This window comes from Haemaphysalis longicornis, unplaced genomic scaffold (assembly GCF_048455015.1).
Source record: "Haemaphysalis longicornis isolate Haplotype H1 unplaced genomic scaffold, Haemaphysalis longicornis Haplotype H1 scaffold_1, whole genome shotgun sequence".
Lineage (NCBI taxonomy): Eukaryota > Metazoa > Arthropoda > Arachnida > Ixodida > Ixodidae > Haemaphysalis > Haemaphysalis longicornis.
The window spans coordinates 311259002-311285893 of record NW_027526203.1 but is presented as its reverse complement, the minus strand read 5'-3'; the positions used below and the strand labels follow the sequence as shown (position 1 = coordinate 311285893).

Genomic DNA, 26892 nt, shown 5'->3' with positions numbered 1-26892 from the left:
GAAAAGCGCATGGCATTTGAGCGTCTGCAGGGACGCGGAGGGCGTTCATGCACTGCGTAGGCCTCGGCTAGTGAATGCTACGATTCCAAGCCGTCCTGGGAGGCTTATCTTATGCATTTTACAGCCGACAACATGGCAGAAGTGCGGTACTATGATTACTGAGATATTGAGAATGAACATCCAACAACGCCATTGGCTGTGTTTTACAGAACCGAAACCGAAACGTGTTTGATTGCTAACCTTGGGCATCGTCCAATCACGGTGCCCCCTCCTCCCAACGTCACAGCCTTAGTTGGTGCGGCCGCCGCAAACCGCGCATGGTAGTTTTTCTTCTTTCGCGCTTTGTAAAATAATTACCGATTTGTCAACCGGATAAACGATGAAAAGTGGGCTAATTTGAGCCAGTCTACGCACTGCAAGCAAAAACGGGAGCTTGACAAATTCACTTCCGTGTCCCTTTAAAATTATATCGCTCTCTGTAGAATTAAAAAGTTATTAAAAGCTATAGAATTAAAAAGCAAACAAACTAGCTTCGTACTACTTTTGCCTGTACCTGTGTTGAAGTAAGTTTATTAAACACCTCTTCTACCATGCAACCTCAGTTTTAAACAGTGTAGTTTGGAAGGATCAAATTCAATCATGCTTAATATGCACTAGCTTCAGGTTCCCACACGCAACAAAAACGACACAGCACATGGTGTTGAGGCAGCAAATTCATACAGGTATTCTACAGCTAAATGCACAGTGATTGTTTGATTGTGAGTCCTGGTAGCCATATTTTATGTGGCTGAAATATATAAAAAAAAAAATCACATTATCAAAAGTGCAACAAAAAAAAGGCAGAAAACAGAATGAAAATGTACAAAGGAATTGTGCATGTAAGTCTCACCCGCATGGCAATGTTCCTTTACAGTGCCCTCCCCCCACCCTTATGCCCATTTATTCAGGCCAATGCACCTCTACAATTGCCAGGTACTGACCATACATAATTAGGGAACACAGGTTATAAAACTACACAAATCCTTTATTTTTGCAAGAAAAAAAAAAAAGCCATCATATCTATCACAATACTGCAGCAACTTGAGATTTCACGACTAAAAATAAGCACCAGCTCTATGGTTGCCGCATGCTGCACAGCAACCAGAGACGTGACTGGGCAACATGTGTGGGGATCAGCAGGCCGTGTAGCCGCCGTCTATCGGCAATATTGTGCCAGTAATCATGGAGGAGCGATCACTCAGCAGGTACAGGACAGCATCACAGACTTCTTGAGGCTCTGAAACAAAAAAAAAATAGCAGCTCAATGCTTTCACGCATGTTTTCTACACTACAAACGGGCAGACGAAAATTGCAGAGGTGAAAATTAAAGACAAGTCTTTGCAGAGATCGCAGCTGCCACTAAGCAGTGAAAATTTACAAAAAAAATTAGTTTTATAACCCCAACCTTTGCGGATTGGGTCTGTACAGTTTTTATAATGCATTGGTATTGTTCATGTGCCAACTTTTAGGACGAGAAACTTGGAAAACCAAGAGAAAAACACCTGTTCATTTTTAAAATGAAGGGTGGGGGGGGGCAATTTTTTTTTTGTTGGTGTGCCTACCTAACCATAAAGGCACCATGAAGACAAAATACAAGCTGGGTTCATTCAAAAGACTGCTTTGGCCCTATAACAATGACACCAATTTTAACGCACACTTCAAACTAACCTAGATGCTAAGGAACACAGACAAAGTAGTGGTGATTCACCACTACTTGCTCAGTTATCTTGCTCAGAAGTCTCGCTTGGTTGTATGGTCTCACAGGAACTTGTCTGTGCGATTAATGGCCGCTGACCAAAGCCACCGCCAAGGAGCATGACTGCGTGATTGCAGTGGTGCGTCTAGTTCCCTTTGATTGTACGTACCACTTGAATGCTAACTAAGTTAGTGATAACTCTGTTTTTAGTGTTTTGAACGTTTGCCAATATTTCTTGCATTTTTTTGTGTGTGTGTGAAAACAACCTCTTTGAGGGCAGGAATAGAGTTGGGTGTGGTAACAAAGCCTACTTCTTTCCGATTAAACGAGGTTATAGTTTGTCTTCGTGGCCCGTTAATTTATCAGAAATTAAAACCAACCATTGTTTCCTTTGCAAACTAATGAGAGTGAAGCCCGCATGTTGTGCTGGGTAAACTTGTAATCGGGCCAAACCGACACAATTGGCCACATTACTGACCTAAATACAGTACTGCTGTGAAGGAGACTTATGGTACAAGTGCTAATAAAGGATTGCAAAGGGCAGCTTTCAGAAATGTCCAGACCTGCCCAAACCCAAAACATTGCAGCTTTTTTGTATTTTTCTTTTCTCTAACAACAGCTTTACTTGAAGCAATTGAACTGCTTCATTTGTGTCCTTGTGTCGCCGAATTTTACAAGTGAAATGAAAAGCAGAACAAGGTATGTTCTGCTAACGAACAATAGAAAAAGCTACTGTGCATAGAACTACGTCAGCAGGGACTCCCTTCCAAGAAGGAAGCCGTGAGTGGAAGCTCTGGTTACCATCTGAAGGTCGATCCACCCTCCATCCCCTCCGTTGTACCCACCCACCAAAGAATCGGTCACGGCAATCGACACTGCGAGAAAACTTTCTTTGTTACCTTGCTTTTTCCTTTTGAAAAGAGAAGTGACACCCGCTAAGGTGGGCTTCTCACCAGGTTTTCGCCACAAGTATGGCTGGGTTAGTGCACCTTCAGTTAAACGTTGAAAATAAAAAAACTTAAAAATGCAGCTTTTTCCCTTAAAAAGCTGTAAAAGGTCGCACGTTCCCCAGTCTTGCTGTAGAATGCAAATAGACACTTTTATACACACGTGAAGTCTAGGCTCGTGCGAATAATACCTAATATTATAGTTCGAAGCGAATTCGAAGTGATTAGTCCTTGGGGTCGAATACTTTCAAAGTGAATTCGAATAGGTGTCAGGTGTCACTGAGTTTCCTGTCACTGAGACACTGAGCTTCCGGGCCTGGCGGGACCTTCATAAAAAAGTTCTATACAGTGGAATCTTGATGATACGTTTCTGGGTGATACGAATTTTGGGATGATACAAATTTCTGATAAGTCCTGGCGAAATTGGATTGTTTGCAATAGGAAAAATTTCGGCTCCTACGAACGGACCTGCGCAGCCCGGCACCTGACCGCCGAGCGAGCAAGCGACGGCAACGTACGGGCTCCCTCCCCCCTCTTTGTCACTTTCTCCAGGAACAGCCGGGCTGTTGTTTTCTGCTCGCGAAAACGCGCCGTGCAGTCCACAGGCGTGCTGACGCTGCCGTGAAACTACCCACATGCCGCGCGGGGCGCGGCTGGCCGCGGCAACATGGCGGCGGCTGCGGTCACAAAGTGGTGCGGGGCGCTCGAGCGACCGTTTCTAACTGCTCTTTAAATGCTGCTCAAAGCACACACGAAATTTCTTGAGCGGCAAATGAGCTAATCATGTGGGCGAAAGCGGTGCTATAAAACATCATCCGCGCCGCTAGTGTGAGCGCCCATGAAATATCTGCTCGGTTGCTAAGCCTAAACATCTCCGGTGGAGCCAGCTGGCTGTCTCGGCCACTTCGAAACTGCCACCATAAGGCACCTGCCTCCCCATTGGCGCAAGTCGTCAGGCTCCTCCCACTGCCACATGCAGCGCGTGTCATTTTCTGGACGAGGCAGAAGCTGCCGCGCGCGCGGAATCGTTCTGTAATTTTTCTGCAATGCAACACCAACTCGCCCAGGATGCGTACTCGTCGACGCGGGCGTGAAAAAAATCGCGCGCGCAACCCCGACGCGCACGAATCACGTGCAAAAACATGCCATGCGGTTCACGCTTTATGCCGTGTAGTGCTTGGGCATCGCGAGTGAGGAGGCGAAAGTCCAGAAAGGACCACTTGGCGACATAGAGGTTAAGAAAAAGCAGAAAAATGTCACGGATTTCTTCACGTGAAAGTAAGAGAAGAAAAATAACGAAAACTGTTTTAGTGCTAAATTTTTTTATGTGTGTAGGTTCATACGAATTTCGGATGATACGAATATTTTTCGTGGCCCCGTGAGATTCGTATCATGGAGATTTTACTGTGGACGCATTTGCCATGTCACTTGAGTGATTGAAGCAACTGATGGCCACTGAAGTTCAAGAGCGGAGTGCAATCAGCCCCTGCTCACTGCACGCGTGTCACACGGTAACCAAACAAATTTTTTCGTTACCGTTTCATTGTTTGAAACAATGAAACAGGAGCCACAGCTACCATGACGAACATGCGCGCGTAAGAAGGCTACGACAACGCTCTGAATGTGGCTTAGCTTGTCATGGCTCCACATGTAGTCAAGATGTAGGACTGATGTCAATGGCACTGCGGCTTGCCTAAAGAAACCATAACTTGAACGCAGTTTTGATATTCGTTCACCCAGAATACTTCAAAATATCGAAAGTTTTAAATTCGAATCGAAGCGAATTTGAATACTGTAATGTTCGTTTGAATATTCGAAGCGTCCGAATACCTATTCGCACACGCCTAGTGAAGTCAGAAAAGGCAGAGGCAGAAATATTGTGCAGGACAACGAAACACATCTCATGACGTACGGCTTTAGCCGGTTATGACTACTGCAGTATAAACAAAACAATGTAACCTGTTTTTCCGCAGGGACATTTCAGATAACATTGAACAAAGCATGGCTCGTCAACCACTTCAATTCGTTTGAAATTTTTTTACCTCATTCTCGCATGTGTGGATTCACAAATATTTTCGGCTGAAAAAATTTTGGCCGACAGAAAAAAAATTTGGAACACACCCGCGTGGACCCCGGCCGCTACCTGCCCCTGCACCGCGGCCAAATTTAGCGACGTCTACCAAAAAATATACTCATCAGGCGGGAATGGTAATCTTTTATGCTTAATCTTAACCCCAAAATATCGTTGGCTAGAAAAACATATTTTTTGTAATAAATTTCAAAAACACAGAGAGAGACCTTTTTTTTTATATTTTGAAATGTGCACTTTTTGGAAAAAAGCATAACAGTTAATTACTTTTTTCATATATTTTATTTTCCCTAAATGAGTCATCTTTTACAGATGTGTTTATTACCAGTACCTGGCCAATATCTCCACTCACAAATTGGTCAGTATTGCAGATACCGAGAGAGAGAGAGAGAGAGGTGAAACTTTAATTTAGTCAATGCCATTAGGTGGTGCTTGTAGCCGGTGGCATCCTCCACTCACCAGTGACCTCCACTTGGACTAACTTTACAGCTTGGGTGGCACCAGTGGCAAAGAACCATTTCGATTGCCCATTCAAAGCACCAAAGGTTAATAAGCTGTAAAATCAGTTCCAAGTGGTGCATCTAAAAACTGCTTCTCTTATTGCATTCACAAGGGTTCATAGTATTGGAAAATATACAGATTACAGTTTCATGACTAACACTGTTTTCTCTATTGTTCCTTCAAAAATGATTAATTATCTAATTATTTTGGAAACTAATTGATTGACTCAAAAAGCAATGGCATATGTATTTGAAATCAGTGGTAAAAAAGCAGCAAGACTGACAAGTTTCACAGAGTTTAATTAAAATTAAAAGAAGTTGTTTAAAGAGCAGTGTCCCCCCCTTAACTGGACCTAAGGTCCAGATTGGAGCTGTGGAGTGTGGCCTCTCAGTGCTCCTCAGAGGTGATAAGCGAGACCAAATTTTGGGGGCATGCCCATACGATGCGAGAAAAAGTGGCGTGTTCGCTGCACAGGCAGCAGGTCGCGGTTGGGTGTTGAATGATTGTAGGGTTTAACGTGGCAATGCAACGCAGGCGATGAGGCACGCCATGTGGAGGGCTCTGGATTAATTTTTACCACCTGGGATCTTTAACGTGCGCCAAAATCTCGTACACATGGGCGTTTTTGCTTTTCGCCTCCATCAGGAAAGTGGCCGCCATGGCCGGGCGGTTAGGTGTATGCGTGTCAGATGGTCTGGGTTGGGGAAGGTGTTTGTTTGCAGTAGACACCCAATGTGCACTGCTTTGTTGTTCTCCGACTGGTGGTCCGCCGGTGGGTAGATCCAGTGGGGAGGCGGCAGTGTGTAGTGATGTCATGGATGCAACCAGCCGATCACTCGCAGACCACGCCCCATGATAGAGATAGAGCCCTCGCGCGAGTTCGTGGGCCATCTCGTTTCCCTTGAGGCTAGAGTGCGTAGGTGCCCAGGTCAGGCATATTGTCTGGTCTGGGGATACCAATTGAAAGTTTTCAATGTTTTTGAGTGCCACTTGTGAAAATGTGCAAAATTTTGCAGATACTGAGACAGGGGTGCCAAAATAAGCAGCAATTTAGCATCTGATCCGAATTCACAATTTTCTATAAATTTTCTGTCCAGTATTACAGAATGCAAAGTTTGCATTATGCTTACTACCATTCTGATGTAGTTTCTCATTTGAAACAAATTTGAGACAGGCCTCTTGAGACGAGGCACTGGCTATAATACAGTAATCGCATAGCAGACGACACTGGCAAGCCGGGAATCGAAAAGAAGAAAGAAGACCATCGAGAGCACGTGATGCATGGGGAAGGAGAATGGGTCAGCTGACGAAAGGTGGCGAAGCTGGTTTGCGACCAGGAGGCTGGCCAGCTCAGGGACGTGCTTCGACCGGGCTGCTGGCTGCTGTTCGAGGTTCGCCAGGTTCGAGGCTCGAGGTACGCCATACCAGGTGCCTTCATGGAAGACCCACCGCTGCCACCCGAGTGGCTGTTCTCTGAGGGGACTTCTGTGCAGAGCAAGGCTTAGGCCAGCAAACCAGCAGCGCGTGACTCAGCCGTGCGAAGCTGCTGCCGCCCAAGCTATTCAACAGCTTGCATCTTGGCGTGCTCCGGTGCGTCCTCATCCCCACATCTGCCGAGCAGCGAGCTGACCGGACTGTGAGTGCATCATCATCTTTCCGAACTCTCGTTCAGAATTTTTTGCGTTGCGTGTTTGTTTTAGCTTGTTGTAGAGTTTTCCCTAGTTTCCTTTTCAAGTGTGTGTGTGTGTGTGCATGTCCGCATAAGAATAGATGTTTTCTGATTTGTTCCCAAGCCATGGCGTCACTTCTTATTAATCCGATTGCACGCGTCACACACCCACCTGCTTAAAACACACCCTCACAAAGTCTATTGTCATGCAGCCACATCAATTTTGGTTTCAATTCTCTTCATACATTATATATGCCCCTGTCACACGGGCACTTTCAATCCAGATTAAAGCAAACCAATATTGACTTCTCGGGCCCGCTTGACCCATCACCGCTACTACACGGCCCGTTTCAATCCAGATTGAAGAAGTTGCACCAATTGTACTCACGTACGCCAGATGGTACCAAAAATGTATTTTGCGTCCGGTGCCTGGTAACTTTGCCTGGTCATAGGTATATGTAACTATATAAATGTTATCGCATGTTTATTTGAGTCAAGTTGCTTGATACTATTTGTGACGTCAGTTGAAGTTGTCAGCTTCTGTGCGATTACTCAGCGAGGACGAGAGTATTGCTGCTTTTGATTGCGTTTGGAAACCTCAATCGCGCTTGGAGAAGTTTCAGCACAAACAACACAAAAAGCGAACCTGCAAAACGACCCAATGGAATCTTGGACCTCATGGTACTGGCTTTGACAGGGTCACTCCAGCCTACCAAAGACATGGGTGTGTTGGTCACCGTGGGGTTCACCGAGTTCACACGGATCTGCAATAAAAGACCACCAGCAAAAAAAACTAATGAAATTCTGAGAATTGTCTACCAGTGTGTAAGCATTCTTTTGTCACTTCTCTTCATTTTGGTGTTTTCTAATAGCCACATTTGGCAATGAGAAGTCAAATTAGGCTACTTTTTGGCATTTGTGGTTTGCATTAGGCTATAATGAAGTTTTTTTTCCCCTGGTTATTACCAATTACCGAAGTTTTTGCCATGTATGCATTTCTGTGCATATACAGGACACGACATCAATGGTGCTTTTCTAAGTATTTCACAATGTGTTTATTTGTGTCAGGGGTTTTTATTTTTGTATTAATCATGTGAGGCTGGTGAATAGGTTAAACATATGTGATTTTGCAAATAACTTTGAGTTTTTTTTGTTTAAATGTCCTTCAATAAATAATCTACCAGACACCAAAGGATGCACTAAGAGGCGGGAAAGACACTTTTTTTGCTGTTTTTTAAAGCTGATCCAGCAACGAAACAACGATATAAGGTAGCCTATGAAAGCAGCCTTACACTGTGCACCGAATCAGCTTCCTTCAACTTACTTGCATTTCTAGCAGTAGAGGCAAAAGCATTTTTAGATTTTCCAATTTTTGTTAGGTCCCAACATGAAGTCGTTCTCTCCTGGTAATGTTATTCATCAGCTTAATAAATTGGTCCCCTGACTGTCATGCTTTTCTCCCATCAGCTGTATGCTCTCTTTTTCAGAATTTTAAGGCCTTCATAGTGGTCACAGGCAAGACACTTGCACAGGGCCTAAACACTTGCTTCTTCAATGGACCTGTTTTCAGTAGTGATCAGCTCATTCACAACTCTCGTACTTCACATATCCTTACTGCCGGCGCACTATACTCTATAGGTAATGTAAACAAACGCGCCCATAATTAGCCTGCTACTGCTTTCATGGGTACTATACATTACTTTCTGTCATCCCTGCTCATTTTGACAGCTCAGAGTGTGCTCTTATATGAAAATAAAAAGACAATTGACAAACGAAAGTGGCAAAGACATTTTCAGGGAAACCAGAGAGATCGCATGGCTGCGAATTAAAAAAAAAAAGTCAAGAAAAAACACCCTTTTCCCATTTAATATCAGTTATACTTAACCAGGCTAAGCCAAGCTTTTGATTGATTGATCATGGGGTTTAACGTGCCGACGCAACGCACGCGATGAGGCGCGCCATAGTGGAGGGCTCTGGATTAATCTTGACTTCCTGGGGATCTTTAACGTGCACTGAAATCTCGGACACACGGGCGTTTTCGCTTTTCGCCTCCACCAGAAAAGCGGCCGCCGCGGCCGGGAATCGAACCCGCGTCCTTGGGCTCAGCGGCACAACGCCATAGCCCCTGAGCCACTGCGGTGGGTTAAGCCAAGCTTTTGCTTTGCATTTGCTTTGGTTAGCTGAGCTAAGCCTCAGCCATTTTTTTGCTGCATTTTACAATTCTTGCTTAAAGGTAAGTAGAGGTGTGTGAATACTCAAAACTTTGGATGCTTCGGGAATAGTGTTTGCTATTTGGTTTGATTGGTAGCACTCATTCTCTCTCTCTCTCTCTCTCTTACTGTTCAAGGTATTCGTAGTTTTCGAATAATCAAAATTTGCGAATAGAGCAATTAAAGTTGGCTCTCTCGCAAAACGCAAAGCTTCACCGCACAACATGCCCCTTTAAGTTGGCCTTTTCACACAACGCCAGAGCAGTGCAACAAAGCTCAACACGTGTAAGCCTTGCAAGACAATATTTCCTAACATGCAAAGTCAATGTGCTTTAAGATTTTGTGACACTCCTGCACTCTCTGAAGTCATAAGACCAACTGAGATATGCACCTTGAATTTAGAATAGCAGCTCCACTCAGGTGGATCAGCCCGAGTAGGCATAACTGCATTATGTACAGTACAAAAGCACTTACACCGACCAGGCACAGATGCCATTCTGGCCTTGACAAAATGCCAGGCACAGTAGATTGACAGGGAAGAGTTTGTAACCTTTCACGACGGGTATATTGAGAAGCTTGCGCAAGTTGGTCAAGCTGCTGTCGCCATCCAGTTAAAAGCTGCAGCAGAACTAGTGCACAAATGACAGCTGTAATATCAGCTTGGCTGTTCTCTGTGTTTCTGCTATGAAAACTTGACCCACATGCAAGGAAAAGATGATCCAGTACAGAGCTGTCATTTCTCATCATCATCGGCTTATTGATGTCCACTGCAGGAAAAGTCCTAAAATGTTCTCTCCCATAGACATTCACCCATAGATATCTTGCCCCAACTCAACCACTCTTTTCCCTGGCATTTTCTTATCTTCTCACTCCACGAGTTTTCTGTCTGTCTTTACGGCCGTCATTATGTTACTCGTACGGTCCGCCTATTGTTATGTCCCTCCCATATACATTGATTATTTAGGGGAACTAACAAGACAATTTGTGCTTGTTTTTCCCAGTAGGGCTTGCCTGACCTTGTAAGGTCCCAGTTCAAGTGCCATAACACGAGTCAGCTGATCCAAGGCTGCCTTGCTGGCACAGTAGACTGCATGGTCAGCAAGGGCCACAATGCCAGCTTGGCTGGAGACATTCACTATTGCACCAGGCACGCCCCGCTCCTTCATAGACTTGGCACAGATCTGCAAAGAGAAGGAAAGAAAGCAGCCACAAGTATGATAGGACTTGAAAACCAATGAAAAAGGTACTACAGTCTACACCTGCTACAATTTTTTCTGTCTATGTGTCTGCAGCATGTAAACACAGTATTCACGCGGGGAAAAGAATTGCCTAATGCTGTTTTCAAAGCTTACCACCGGCACCTAAAAAAGGCCTAGTGGATGCAGTCGAGTGCATAGAGACGCACACTAAGCTGAGCAAATAAAGCAAAAATGTAATTAGGAGCAATCACTAACCAGCTATAAAAACCAGACGTGGCCAGCAGAATTAGCCAATGACCTTTCAAACACTTCGTGTTGAGGTAGGTTTACCCGAAACCATTTGTCAAACAATTTGAATTGCTGCCTGATGTTTCCCAAGACTGCTTGCGCATGTTTTTCATGATCATTTCTGGTCAGTAAAACAGCTGAAATGAAATAATCTGATGAAGTACAGCTGTGAAACCAAATGTCAGACCAGAAGGATGTCACACAGCGAATGGCAGGTTGCACACAATGGTCGGGAACCATCTCCCTGCTTGAGGCAATTCTTAAGTTTTTCATTGAACGGAACGGAAATGATGCATGTGTGAGAATAACAAATGCCAAACTTCACTGTACTTGACCTCTTTATTAAGCCAAATACTGCGTAATGAGGGCAGAATCGACCTCTGAAGGCGCCGCTATGCGCATTTGAAAGAGTCACGTTTTTTGGCGGCGTCCTTATATTTGACTATCAAGTTCCCGCCTGCTTAGACAGGCCCATTCTTCTGGCAATGTTGGCCTGTTGGTAGCCATGTTCAACAGATTTAATTTGTGGGGACCCTTTAGTTCCCATTTTTCTCTTCCCACAAGCACTGCCCTCAGCAGCGCGCAGCGTGCGCGTTCACCGATGAGATATGTCACGTCGCTATGGGCCGACCTGCCAGCTAGCACGAACACTGCCCCGCCACCACCGTTGCTCCTCCTCACCCAGGAGCCTGCCTCCTCTCCTCCACGCCTTATAAGTGCGGCGTGAGCACTTTGCTGGTCTTTTAGATGGGGAGATGGAGGACCAAGAGTAAGGAATGCAGAAAAATGCGGCTTGTCCGCGCCCTTGCTGCCACCCATTTGGAGCGGGGCCCCTGACCCCAATCAGACGCCCGAGGTAGGCCTATTCCTATATCGCCGGCAGCCCATGTGTCGCCTCGGCCATCGCAGCCCACTTGAGGCTGGGCCTCGATGCACGCGTTGATATAGTGTGGCTCTTAGCCCTGTCGTGGTTATCAGTATGCGCTGTACCACTCGGCCAATGGTTCCTCCTGGCCCTTTGGAACCTGTTGTCGCTTTGTCGGTGAGTCGAATCCGTTGTGGTGTCCCTCGAGACGCCGCAAACATCTCTGGGGCATTTTGGATGGGGCATTTTGCGGGCATGGTGGAACCCCTGTAACCCACATTGGCCCATCATGCCCACAAATTATGCTCAGTTTATCGGACAGTTAAATCTGCTACCCTGTCGTTCATCGAAAAAAAGAAAGAAAAAAAAAAGGGAAAAGAAAAGGCCCCTGGCACTAGCTTGGCTCGGCCGCACCAGCGACCCATTCTATGCTGACAACATTGGCAGACATAGTAGTTTTCCTCACAACAACAACAAACAAACAAACAAAAAAAAATCAGGTGTTGAAAGTGCACTATTGATGCTCAGTTGAAACAATTTTTGCCCAGCATCTCGTCTGCTGTAGACGATAGCCGGATCTGTTATGGGTGGAGTGGATTCAATTTAAAATATATGCTGACCAAACAAACCAACAGAGATGGTCCATTGCAACCGGAAGTCCGTTTTTGCAGTATCTGCTGTAACAAGTGCAGGCCGCATAAAAACATGATGCTAGTAAGAAACACAAGACCCTGCACCTCCCACAACATAACCAATACTAATACAGCAATCCATTCTTTCAAGCAACACTAGTGATGCTTGGCGGATTTTGTTCGAATTGGCAAAATGATGGATGGATCGGCCCTTTGGTACAGTGGCCTCTGTACGGCCTCACAGTATGAAAGGGGAAGAGCAATCAGAAGTGCGGTGCCGGACAATGCAATAAACGAGAAATACAAGTTTCATATCCTCTCAGTGTTCTTGAAGCTCTGGAAAGTTTAGATATAAATGTTGGGATTTACAAGGAAGTCCTACGATAGCATGGCAGTCAGCTCCGAACTAAACAATTCTCTTAGACCTGCGAATGTGCAGTCAGCGCTTAAATAATTTTTTGCTAAGATGGTGCAACTACAAATTACAATCGCTTAGCTTGGAGACTAAGAGAGGGCCACTTTTGTATGCTTTTGTGGTATGGTCCACTGATTTTCTTTTTGAAATACCTGCTTTCAGTGTTACATAACATGTCAAGCGGTCATACTGATGCGAGATTTATTGACGCTGCATTTTCCATCCCAGCAATGCAGACAGCAAACATTTTGAAAGTGAATCGATACACCAAATACATTTCAAACTAATTCTAGTCATGGATGGCGAAGATTTTATTGTGCGATTACCTCTCACTTTAAATGTTGTAAGGTATGAATACAGAATCTGATGGTAGCAGCACCACTGTAACAAAGTGAGTGAATGATAAATCTTGAGCATCTATGAAAATTACTTAGTGAAGCATGTTGGATTCTGAACGTCATTAAGTCTCTGCTTTGAATAGCATAATGCACGTTCATATTAAATGCACTTGAAATGCCAATGCAATCCAGGTACCACTCAAATGAATCAAAACAGTTATTCCACTGCACTGAGCAAGCAAAAAAAGGAGGAATGCTGCTGAAAAGAGGTGTCACCGTTCATGTGGCGACGTGTCTCAAGTTAGGAGAGATGTATAGCAAATGAGATGAAAGAAAGGAGGGGTAGGAGCAGAGGTAGAGGAGAAAGCTATGGCTTGACACTGCAAGGACCCCCGAGAGGCGCTGTCTATAGAGAAACTACCTCTCCACGATAGGCAACGACTTTTCAGCAGTGAGCAGAACTGCCATCAAAGCCACACATGTGCTGCGAGGCACGCCATTATGAAGTCCTTCTGTAATAATATTAATACTACGATCTGAAATTTGATGCAACAAAATCCTCCAAAGTGTTTTTTTTTTTGTCATTATTTTACAACTATGAAAACATAGCCATCTAAGCTAGGGTTGAACGAGATGCGATCAGCAGCAGAATGCCTTGGCTGCTGCGCTAGCACAGGTGGGCAACCGCCATGTGTAAATGTCCCCGACAAAGTGTTTACATCCCTTTGCCGCTCGCTGATGAACCCACTGGCTTTCACAACAGTCCCCGCTGGTGGTGACACGCAGATGTACAACACCCAAGGCCACAGGCATGCGCACCAAGCTCAAACTTAGCTAGAGCATGGCTGGAGTACTAATTCCATGCTATGCTACATCTGCCTGTCCATACGCTTCATAGTGCCGCAACCCTGTTTCCTCTCTTCTCTCTCTTTGCACAAAATTTGCACGATGGAAGCTTTTACTTGGAAGCACAGGGGTCCAGCTGTGTGATATTATGGAATGCCAGGAGAGAGGGGTGCCAAAAGTGTTGAAAAAATAATCGTAGCCCCAACATGTACAGGTCTCACAAGAATAAAGGAATTGCAGGAAGGAATAATACCTTAACTGCTTCAATTAGAGTATTCGCTAGAATATACTAAGTGGAATCTGCAAAGTGTGATACTATTCCTGAATGAAACAGTTATTCAGGAGCTGGAGACTGTGAACACGGCTTGGTTTGCACAGTCAACTAATTCGCACAAAATTAATTTACTAGCATAAAACATAACTTTTTAATAATGCTTATGGGTGGATCCGTAACTCAGAACAATAAATTTTTTAAATACGGCTGCCCAATACTGACATAATTGTGGCATTCAGTTCACTCATACTTTTAAAACACAATTTACTGGGAACATAGAACAGGGTTCGTACAGGCTTCAAAAGCAAAAATTCAAGGGTTTTCAAGGACTTTCAAGGACCAGAAAACAAATTTTCAAGGTCCCCGGGATTATTTTATAACTTTTTCAACACAATGCAAAAGTTTTTTATTGCACAATACCTAAGCACATTAGTGCAAATTTAGATAGGTGCTAATGGGTTCTATTTTTTATTTCATGGTTGGTAGTTAAAGGTTTTTCTTTTTTCTTGGTGTTTTACTCAGGCTGTTTGATTTCAAAAGTTCGTTAATGTTGCCTGCATCTCCTGCTTTGTCAGCAAAGTATCAGTTGAAATTAAATCCGCAAGTGTTGCTACAAGGCAGGATGAACAATGTGCGCGTCCACGATTTGCACGTAAAAGCAAATGCAGATGGAGCGTATGAGGCACAGCAAACATGCAAGGAGCGAGTGTCCACAGACTAGATGGAAGATGCAAGATAGAGAACAGAAGCTGGCTTTCACTGGATTGTATAGTGACATGGATTGGATTGACAAGTGCCTGCTCCCAATGTTGCCTTGTAATAAAAAAAATTCACCAAACCTGTCATTTCACGCAATACACTTAATCTTGATTGTTACAATGTTTCTTCACATTTGTTACCACCTAAAATCCACGACAAACACTTTAAATTCTTGTGAAAAGACAGGGCCATTGATTCTCTCTGGAAAAATCAAGGGTTTTCAAGGACCATTTAAAAATTCCAGGTTTTTCCAGGCCTTGAAATTGACACTTCTAAATTCAAGGGTTTTCAAGGTTTTCAAGGACCTGTGCGAACCCTGATAGAACATTTTAACTCACCTGTGAGACGTTGATCACAGCCTTCACATTCGTGGTAAAGCAACTGTAAGAGATATGAACAGCCCAAGTAAGATCTTTCATGCCCTTTAACTACCCGTGTGCATTATATCTTTTTGAAATTTAAGGTCATAAAAGTTTTGAAAGATAAAGTTGTGGCACCGCAGATACAAAAGAAAGAGAACTAACAATACACAAACAAGGTTCTAGCAAAAGATGCAGTTCAATTTATGCAGGCTAATGGGTTGTTTTACCTGCAGTCATCCTTTGTAAACTGCACACTCTAATTCGTCTTCGCAAAATTTATTACAAGCTGGCATTTTGGCAGTTACTGATGCAAAGGTATGAAAGAAAAACATAAGCGTGCAAAAAATAAATGAAAGAAAAAATACATTAATGAGCAACTCAATTTCGCGACCAAAAGTCAGAAGGGTGCACTACATGACTCTGCTTCGGCAATGCTATGTATGCCCACTTGTCTGGGCTTGCTTAGCCCTTTATGTCTAAACAAAAGAGGCACGATGTGCTTGAAGCAGTTTCCAATGCACAATAAAATGAAATTCGCATCCATGTGGATGCGTGCATCCATCTAGGTGATGGTGCATCCATGTGGATGCACCGTCACCTAGAAGATTTTCTTTCCTGTGTGAAATCAAGAGTAAATAAAGCGCTGGAGTGTCTGAACTACATGTGACCAAGCGTTACGTGACCGAATAGGTATCGGTAAGTGACAGAGCCAAGCCATTTCATTCTGAGTGAAATGTTAAGCACACACATTTTTCGACACCTTTCATAACCTGTTGCCTTGGTAAGAAATGGCGTTCGGCGCGTGTTTGATCATTACTTGCAGGCATTAAAGCAAACCAACTCAGATTAACAGAATTCCAATGCTAGAATCACGATGAAGAAGCAACAGGTTAAAATTTCTTGCCAATCTCTGGAACCTCAAACTGCGCCTTGACCCATCAACATGTCTTAGCCTCCTTTCATCCCGACCTACCAGGTAGTGCCACCCTTTTAAATTTACCCCCTTGTTCGCCCATACAAACACTTACAAATATGAATTTTTTCCTTGAACCCTACGTGACTGATCCAATCTCCTGGCCATAGCATTTACTTCTGACAATCTGCATGCATCAATTGATCAGCTATTTCACATGTAGTAAATTTTTCTTCTTTGCCATTCTTCTTTGTTGTTTCAAAGCTTAGACATTGTATAACTACATTTGGCTGACATGCACTGTAATCCCCTACCCCCTACTGCTTGGGCCTAATTCTGGCCTGCAGTATTGTCTAAATAAATAAATAAACAAAAATAAACTTGAAATGAAAGTTATACAGAAAGGACTCATTACCTTTTTGATAGAACTCCGCCTGCTACAAAAGTGAAATTCTTTGAGTATGCCTGAATTAAAAAAAAAAAGAGCAACTACCGGTCTACTATAAAACCATTTAAAATACATTTGAACCCCACAACAGCACACGCCACTTCATTGAAATTTCTGCTGGACCAGTGTATTTCCAATTAACAATCTGTCACCCATAAAATTAAGGCATAAAAATTTCCTTCTCAATGAACAACTTTCTCTAGGCTTTTGCAATTTGAGCAAATTTTCATGCAAGGATTTCTTCTGTCATGAAAATTTTCTTGAAAAAGAGTCATTGAGAAGGAAATTTTTAATTGAGTGACATACCTTTGTAGAATAAATGCATGTCAATCAATCAAAAAATTCCCCTGTAAAAGAAACTTTCTCTAAACTATTCTGCCTGAAAAAAGTTGTGGCAGAAAATTTTTTATCATTACTTTAGAACTAAAGCTCACAAAATTGTACATTCATAACATTGCGATTGCATGCACCGAGTCAAAACCACAATTATGTCACTTTTTTTGCATGAAACACCTCCAGGTACTGCAGTGTTCACACATCACTGCCAGTGTTATGGAGTGTGCTATTGTTTGATGGAGACTAGTAGCTAACATCAGCTTGCAAAGAAACTCATTAGCCATCAAGCTCTAGCCAAGCCCTACAGTGTGTCCACGCAATGTTGTCATGGGTTCACGCTGTCAAGTAAAAGGTAAAATGCAGAATTTTCCTGTATGATTACAAGGCCACAAGAAGCGCCCACTACAGTGATGCACCTTAAGCACAAAATGGCCCCCACCAGCTGCCCCCGAGGTGCTTGGTGCATCCAATGTGAGAACCTTTCATAAGGGCAAGGACACTGTTGTGCAACTTAGTTAACAATGCTCTATGACTGACCAATGACTTAACGGCGGTGCTGCGATCAAAGGGAAAAAAAAATAGCCATATAGCCCACTTATAGCAAACCTGGCTTTAACGAAATCCCAGCTAAATTGAACAAATCTTCACATCCCATTACCATTTCTACACTTGCAATGCAACTTCAGTCCACTTTTAACGAAAAATTTCGAACGGCCAGTTTGGATATAACGAATAAAACTGTACCAGAATGCCGAATTCGTTGCAAAATGGCTGTTAAAATTCGGACAGAGCTAAAACAGGGTTCGTACGGGCTTCAAAAGCAAACATTCAAGGGTTTTCAAGGACTTTCAAGCACCAGAAAACACATTTTCAAGGTCCCCATCTTATGTTTTATCTGGGATTATTTATAACTTTTTCAACACAATGCAAAATTTTGTTATTGCCCAACACCTAAGAACATTAATGCACATTGAGGGAAGCCGACTTAGACGGCGGCAAGTTAAGCTTGGTTTAAGTTGAGAAGATACATCTATGAATTCGGGGAGATAGGCGCTATGGGTTCATGAATGCTCCCCTAGCTGAATTTTTTATTTCATAATTTGTATTTAGAGTTTTTTTTTTCTTGGTATTTTGCTGAGGCTGTTTGATTTCAAAACTTAGTTAATGTTGCCTGCATCTCCTATGTTGTCAGCAAGAGTATCAGCTAAAATTAACTCGGCAAGTGTTGCGGCAAGGCAGGATGAACTATGTACACGTCCACTATTTGCCCGTAAAAGCAAATGCAGATGGAGCGTATCAGGCACAGCAAACATCCATAGAAAGGCCGTCCACAGACTAGATGGAACATGCAAGATAGAGAACAGAAGCCGGCTTTCACGGGATTGTATCGTGACATGAATTCTATTGAGGAGTGCTGCTCCCAATGTTGCCTCGTAATAATGAGAATCCACAACTCGTAATTTCACGCAATACACTGAAACTTGATTGTTACAATGTTTCTTCACATTATTAACACCTAAAATTTACGACAAACACTTTAAATTCTTGTGAAAAGATAGGGCCATTGGTTCTCTCCAGAAAAATCAAGGGTTTTCAAGGACCCTTTAAAAATACCAGGACTTTCCAGGCCTTCAAATTTACATTTCTAAATTCAAGGGTTTTCAAGGACCTGTGCGAACCCTGTAAAATAAACAAAGTACAACAGAGCCGCTGACCCACAGAGTGCAGACTGCGCTGAGAAGCGCGCCAGTCGTCATGTTTGCAATGCGGAGGAACGGGATACTTCACTGCAAGACACGCTCTGAGTGTTGCTCCAAGCAACGCTGCCGACCAATCATAGCGTTCACTGCTGCTAGTTCAGGTTCCACTCGCCACTCTTCCCGCGTTCACAAACATGGAGTTTGCGTGTCCCTCGTCGAGCGCCGGCACATCGACAGTGAAAAGAAAATGCTGCCCTTTCACTGAGGCCGCGCCCCCCATTGTGGTATGTACAAAATGTTCGAGAATAATAGAATAAAAAAGTTGTCCATGTATGCTGTGCACCCGCTTCTGCCTGCGCCAGAAAGAGAGGGGGCACAAAACCTACCGACCTTGGTACGGCGGGCTTGCAATCTCGTTATCGCCATTTCTGCCCGCTCCTTTACGTTCATGCTTTTTCGCCATGCCCTTAGGGAGATTGTACCGATACGTTTTTCAACATGAACCCTCTCGCGATAAGTAAAGAAAAGGAATCGCAATGGATGGTAGGGAGGACAAGGTGGTGTATCCTGGCTACAGCTCATTACAAAACACGTACGATGCCAAAAGTTTTTCATATTGAAACTGTTTATATATGTGCTTCTTATTCCTGTGCAGAAATGTCGAGATTGTTACGATCAGGGGTGCACAAGAGTCGCGTAACGACGGTACAACGATTGTGTGTAGCTAGCCCCTTTATAACAATTTTTATTTTGTCTGTATTTTAATGTCCAGATTAGTGATAAATGAATATAACAAACTGATTTCCGTTTCCCAATGTGTTTGTTATAAGTGCGCTGGGCTGTACTAAGAAGCAATACCTCTACATTTTCTCCCAGATTAAATTTATTATTTGCCTATTTCCTACAAACGAAGTTCCCACAACAATAAATTTTTCCATATGTGAATTTCATTGTCACAGTATCGACCGTATATAGTAAACACATGCATTAGACGCCTAATAAATTGATCTTGAATGACACAATTTGTTCAGCCTATATGAGGCAAACTTTGGTCTGTGGCGTCCCCATTGTAGCCCTTAGATGGAAAGTGCTGGCTGCCAAGTTTGGCATCAAAAACAAGCATGTCCAGCCTTTGTGATGCATGAAACTAAAGGACAACTTCATGTACGACCAATATCATGACGTCATGGACAAGTTTTCTTAGTTGACCTAAGGGGGGACACTGCTCTTAAAACAGCTTCCTTTAATTGTTAAAACTCTTTGAAACTTGTGAGTCTTGCTGCTTTTTTCCCACTTATTTCAAATAAGGCATTATTTTTTGAGTAAGTCTATTAGTTACCAAAATAATTAGAGATAATTAGCCATTTCGGAGGAACAATAGACAAAACAGTGTTGGTCATAAAAGTGTAATCTTTATATTCTCCAATACTCTGAACCCTGGTGAGTGCAATAAGAGAATTGGTTTTTTGATGGGCTGCTTGGAACTAATTTTACAGCTCATTAAATTTTGGTGGCATCAGTGGCAAGGAACCATTTTGAATGGCCATTTGAAACACAAAATTTTAATGAGCTGTAAAATTTGTTCCAAGCGGTGCATCAAAAAACCGCTTCTCTTATTGTACTCACCAGGGTTCATAGTATAGAAAAATATAAATATTACAGTTGTATGACCAACACTGGTTTATCTATTGTTCCTCCAAAAATGGCTAATTATCTCTAATTATCTTGGTAACTAATTGACTGACTCAAGAAATGATGGCATATTTGAAATCAGTGTGGAAAAAGCAGCAAGACTGCCAAGTTTCACAGAGTTTGCTTAAAAAGTAAAGGAAGCTGTTTTAAGAGCAGTGTCCCCCCTTAATGTGCATGCGATGGGAACTGCACTCTTCCAAAGACTGCCAGGGAAATTGGCAATGATCCTGGCGAATCCTTGTGCTATATTTGCAGCCTCGCTAGGAGCAGTGGTAGAAACTCTGCTGTCGGGTCCACCTGACCAACGTGTTTTGCAGCTGCAAGCTAGAAACTCAACTAACCTTGTGGCAGAGGCTTCTTCCTGCCGCTAAAAAGCTTCACGCTAAAGTTTTTGTCATTTTATTTTTGCTTTTTGTCCAAATAACTCGAAGAACTGTGGGAATCGAAATGTTTTCATGGACTAATTAGTGCCAATGCATGGAGCGGCTGGGATGTGGTAGTGTTGCAGTGCGAAACAGAGGCTACCAGGCTTATCACTGTGCGGTTGGTTGATTTTGTGACTCACGTATCAATTGAATCTGGCTTGATCTCCCCAACTGGTTCAAGAATGGCAACCGCTGCATTGTTCACCAGGAGATCCACTGGGCCCACCTTGGACAGCGCCGCTTCTGTTGCACCCCAGTCGGCGAGGTCGACACACACTGGCACCACATTGGGCACCTGCTCAGAAAGCACAGAGTTCATGCTGAAAATGCAGCTCAAGAAATGCCAGGGTGGGCTAACATTGGAATGTCCCCATATGTGTTCTAGGAAGACACCAGGCACAGGCAAGCTGCAATGGATACTAATCAGTGCCCTTAATAAGCAGGAAAAAGTGGAGCCGACATAATGAAGTGAGAATTGCACGACTGCTTTATATTCTGCTTATTATATATTATGATAATACTGCTAATTATAAGAATATATATATATATATATATATATATATATATATAATAAGTCGTATTATAATAATATTATAATAAGACTGCTTATTATATATTATTATAAATGTCCGATTGAGAGAACATGCTGGGTCTCTCAAGGGAGTGCCATCCTCACACCTGTCCCGCCACAGCAAGGAATGCGGTTGCGCTCCCGACTTTGAAAAAACGGTCGTGGTGATTAGAAGCAGAAGCCAGCGCACGAGGGAAATTGCGGAAGCGTACAGAATTATAAAAAGCGGCGACACGTGCGTGAGCCACCCATCTATCGCACTAATAGATGAGGAAATAGATTTTCTTGACAAGTCGTGTGTGTAAAGTGCGTACGTGATATGATTGTGTGACTCGTGTATGATTTCTTCAATTTTTTATCTCTTCTTGGTTGCTTAAATAACACATGTTCTTCCAATAAAATTTCAGTTGCTAGACAGCGCCTGTGCCGTCTATTCTCTTCTTTGTGTGTTGTTTCCGTTCACGCTGACCACCATGAATGCTTTGTATTCATTTTTTTATTATTCTGCATCCCCACATGCCAAAGCATAACACACAAAGCTTCACTGACCCATCCAGCTCTTTTACGCTTAAGGTTTGAAACAATTTAACAGAGCCAATCAATATGTTGTCTTTCATCTGGTCGATGAAACTCAATTCTTGCAAAACTTGACAGCTTTTTAGACAAAATACATTTTGTAGCAAACATTCCTGAGGGTTGGACCTGAGGGTTAGACCTGAAAGTCGAACCTGAGGGTTCGATTTTCCTAAGTCAATAATACGTAACCCAGGGGTGGAACAGGGTACATGGGTTTGGGAGCAGTCCTAGGAGCAGGCAAAATTGCCTTTTGTAGCACGCTTGGAGCAGCCACAAAGGCCTTTTGGTGTAGGTTTAGAGCTGCCAGAAAGGTTGTTTGGAAAGGGGCCGGCAGAGTGGCCTGTGCCAGCCCCCTGTACAATAAATTTGATCTATTTATATCAGGCGATCTACCGTGCACTAAAGCCTACTCCGACCAAGAAACACAATTCTTGTACTATACCAGGAAATTTACAATATGCATAGTTATCCACCATAGGCACCAGCGAGTGCACCCCGTTATAACCGTTCAAAGGGTAAACCTCACACGCAGAGTCGAAGAGGATCAGATAACAGGCCCCGCTTCGTGTCCGATAGACGGCAGTGTTAAGGAAACTCACGGTGGCATTCTGTAAAACAAGGTGTTTGCTTGCATTTTTTTCATCGAACAGCGGTTTCAGTGTGCACGAAGCTGAACACAGCTTTGTCTTTGCCCGTCACTTGGTTGCAAGAGTCGATGGACGTACACCGTACACTACATAATGACGGCATGTTACAAGGCATAATGAATGCTGGACCATTCTCCACATAAGCAAAGCTAACCCCAAACTTCACAAGCGAAAATGAGTAATTACCTCACAGCATAGGAGAAGCAAATTAACAAATGAGGGTAAAGTGTCCAAAACCCTGTTTGTTCAATACCTGCTGCTATGCTTTTCAAAAATGGTCGACTAAATTAAAGTTCACCTGCAATAAAGTACAACCTTTCATGCAAATATTATTTGTTTGCGATGTGACGAAAACATTTCGGTTACTTTTGGTTATTTTCCATTGATTGTGGTACAGTGGCCAGTACTGGCAAACAAAACCGTGCAAATGCGACACAAATAAATCCAAAGTGAAGGCTGGGAAGGCGCGTAGTGCCTGTGGCCTTACAGCTACAATTGCAAAAGCCAACTTCTATAGCCGCTCATAGCCTTGATAAACCAAAACCATAACCGCCTTTAAACCGAAAACACAGTATTACTGTGTTCTAGAGCCATTTTCTAGAACACTATAACAATGTTTCAGCCAAGTTCCCAGGCACGGGGCATCATGGCAGTCGTATCTTGTAGCTCAATTTGGGTGCTGCATCGCAGGACGGCGCTGATATAAGAGTTTGGCGCAATGGCGCAAATGGCGCAGCTGTTCCGCCCCTGGTAACCGCAAATCAGGAAATGCTTAGCTTTCCAGGTCTTTGGAGTCAGATTATCTGCGTTCTTAGCTGCTCTTTGCAACTCAAAAAAGACAAACCAATTTTTACTGTTGTGCACATCCCTAAGCAGTATTACTGAAAATGGCACAAAGCAAAGAACTGTTTAGGCCAGTGAGATGCCCTGACAACAAAGCTAAAGTGCTGTTTTTGCATACAACAAAAAACTGTGCTCACTAGTTGTCACCTCTTGCAGCGGTCATCTTGCACAGCGTAAAAGACGGAACAGAATAAGAAAGAAAAAGACCCACGAACACCACACCCCAGATTTCACGGTGTGTATTTCTTTGTCATTTTGTTCCGTCCTTTTGTACCCTGTGCAAGAAGAACAAATTTTGACTAGCCCAAATTTCCACCTTGATTCAAGGTTTTGCAGTGGGTTAGTGCACACACTTCTAAAATGTAACACAAGCAATCAGACCTGAACTATCATTCACCGAAATCTTTCAGCAACAAATCAGAAATTACAACACCCTGAAGCCTGGTCATCATGCGAAAGTAATCTCTGCTGAAAAACGATGTCAATAACAATAAGATGAACAATAAGATGAACAAGAAGATGACCAATAAGATGAACTTTATTTTTAAACTGTTGTGAAGTAGAAAATGTATTGGTAGTGTAGCCCTTCGTTTCTATGGAATTCAATTCACAACTCATATGTGTATAGTACAATGCCGAAATGAAATTCCTCGCTCCCAAGATAAACAGTTTACTGCCTCTGCTCCTTCAGCCCCCTACGGTCCTCTGAAATCACCAGACTACCGCAGTCACATAAATAGTTTGAAAGGTGAATCGAGCGGACCCTTAGGGTGATATGAAATGCATTGCCTCATAGCCGTTTTAATGTTTTATCTACTAAGCTGCAGATAAAGCAATGCAAATAAAAGTACTTTCAGCCTCCGCAAAATTATTTTGTAGTAATTGCTAGACGTAGGAAGATTCAGCTTACAAAAACCATTATTTATGAAGTTTTTTTTCATCGAATCATGTCCACATGACACAGGTATACCAGTTTCTTTACATTGTACCACACTCAATTGATAGTCAGACACGAAAAGACACCAGATAATTGCGCCTCGTTTTTACCTCGTTTTGTAATTGCTTGAGCTTGTCCGCAGACCTCGCAACGGCAATGACTGTAGCCCCGTGCTTTGCAAGCTCTCGTGCAATCACATTTCCAATGCCTGGAGAATGAGGGGGAGAGGTGGGGGGGGGGGGCAAAAGCAAGAATTACATTCACTGGGGCTCTTCGATTATCAGTCCCGGACTCAGCGCGGATAGTTCGCGGGTAGTTTGAAGACTCGCCTCTTCACAAAATACATGCGAAGAACGAATACCGAATTAAGTGTCGTACGACATATCCGAGACAGATAATCGAAGAGACTGACCAGTAACCACTCTTGTCTTGCGACAGCTGCAGTGCTGTTCGCCAAGACACGATTAATGCGAACACCGACGAATTACGTTGCCGCTAATCCCACCATACGTTGATTCAGATGCCACAGCACTTCAAAGCAACAGTAATATATCCCATAAGTTGAAATGCAATCAGGTGCAATTTAATATTTCCTCTGGAGCGCATTTCGACGACAGCCACACTGTAAAAGAATTTTGCGCTGAACATTGCTGTATACACAAAGCGATTCGCACCGCTGTACGGTACAACAGAAAATTGAACGAAATGCTCCAGCCTATCGCAGGAAACAAGCTCGGCAACTGTATGCTGGTGTGCTGGGCCCCTCCGTAAATGGGTTTTTGGGCTTTCCAGCACACCGCAGCCCCCCCTGAGTTGAAATGAAGTGGTGCTACCGCTATACATCGCATTCTGGTGTATAGCGCCACCGTAGAACTTCTTACCCTGGCTAGCGCCCGTCACCATGGCACGCTTCCCTTCAAAAAACGCTTCCATGGCAAAGAACCAACTTGCAACGTCCTCAAAACGTCGGCCGCCTGCTTGCTGCTACCACACAGCAGATTCTTACGTGCTTACGATTCCGGGAAGTCACTTGAGATGCGGCACGGTTATCAAACACGATATCGACGAGACATGGCAGAAGCATCTGAAGAAATAAACGATAAAATGCACAGTTTGAATGCTGGGCGCATTCCTGGCTCGCTTCCTACCTCACGTGCACGATGGAAGTGCTCACGTGAGAGCAGTCATATTTTCAAAACGAAACTCGCACTTGTTTCGGTTTCGATTCCGGTTTTGCTGATGCGAGGAAACACCGTTCACCCTTCGCGAGCTGGATATGCTTTTAGGTTTTGCTTGAATGCCTGTTCGGCCAGGGAAATGCCATGTAATATATAATTAAAATATACCGGGCAGTTTGTAACAATCATGCATGGCTTGGTGACCGCTATGAATTAATGGTGTACATGACTCTCGCCAACCTTTCAAATATATTCTACAGCCAAGCCGACAGCTCTTCCACTGGTACATACCGCACGCACGTACTAATCATGGCACCCAGATGTTGAGCTACGCGTTACCATCGTTATTAAATTCGCTTACCACCGTTACCTGTACGGACTTCACGTGTATTTCTGATCATGCAATTTTTCGATGTGTTATAGTGCATTATAATTTCACATTCGCCTGATTAGAATTATGTACAAAATGTGTTAAATATTTTGCAATGCTCCATTAGTGCATTGCCCCATTCGCTTGTTCTAAACATTGTATAATAACCAGGTTAAAACAATTCTTGTTGCCATTTGCTTTCTTTGTATTATCTCTCTGTGTACTGGTTTAGCTTTCTCTCTTTATTTTCCATCACTCTTCTTTCCATCTCTCTCTTTCTGTCTTGCTACATGATGCAGCAATGTGTTACCATTAAAGGGGCGCAGACCTTTGTCAAGCCGCGTATCGCAGGCTTTTTGTCTGCCCCCTGGCACCTGTATGAATTGCAGTTGTCAAATAAAATTGATTGGTTGATTGATTCTGAAAGTTGGCCATATCTTTGGAGCAATTCTGTATTACATAATTTATAGGCAGCATTTAATTGCATATCGCGGCCCTTTCGGGACATTCACTGCCGGTGACGGTGCACAGTAAAATCTCATTACACCAAACTCTCAAATAAAGAACACAAGTGCAAATTTTTCACCCAGAAATTTAATGCGAAAGCTTATCGAAAATTTATAACTTACACACAGACTTGCATAGCTGCATGAGCCGCAAAGTATCGACCTATATCACCTAGGTTATGAGGCGCATCTGCATTGGAGAGCTCCGGATTAATTTAGACCATCGATTTAGACTACCTGGGGATCTTGAGATCTTGATACACGGGCTTTTTAAATGCGAATGCATTTCTTAGTCGAGCCATGTCAGGCGCCGTGCGGCGTCCACGCACCCGCAGGTGTTATCTCTCCGCTCTCACCCCCTCTCCCATAGCAACAGCTGCGAGCGCGCGCGCTCCTCCTCTCCCCTAGCAACCGGAGCAGGTGGTGCGGGCGGATGAGCGGCGAGTGAGTGGAGAGGAGGAGCGCGCTCGGGCGTGTGAGGGCGCTCGCATCGCGGGAGCTCGCCGGAGCTCCTGCGTGTGTGGGAGAGTGTAGGCGAGGGTAGGCGTGGTGCTTCGGTGCTTCTCCTCTCGACGCTCGCCCCACTCTCCCGTTCGCTCGGTCGATCCTCAGGTGAAGAGG

The 26892-nt window shown here is 43.6% G+C and overlaps 1 protein-coding gene across 2 annotated transcripts; it reads right to left on the bottom strand.

Annotated features, from left to right (window-relative positions):
• Positions 1-1003: 1003 nt before the first annotated feature.
• Positions 1004-25394, bottom strand: LOC144149934 (L-xylulose reductase-like). Of its 2 annotated transcripts, none has more exons than XM_077681681.1 (7): positions 25232-25394; positions 24328-24425; positions 20784-20938; positions 15106-15148; positions 10168-10332; positions 7588-7705; positions 1004-1276 (listed from the first exon to the last, which is right to left on the bottom strand). In XM_077681681.1, exons 1-7 carry the CDS (start codon positions 25299-25301, stop codon positions 1173-1175), a joined length of 753 nt encoding a protein of 250 aa, XP_077537807.1. In that variant the 5' UTR covers positions 25302-25394; the 3' UTR covers positions 1004-1172. The 2 variants fall into 2 exon arrangements, with proteins under 2 accessions (XP_077537807.1, XP_077537814.1); XM_077681688.1 differs by having other exon boundaries at positions 25099-25391.
• Positions 25395-26892: the final 1498 nt, after the last annotated feature.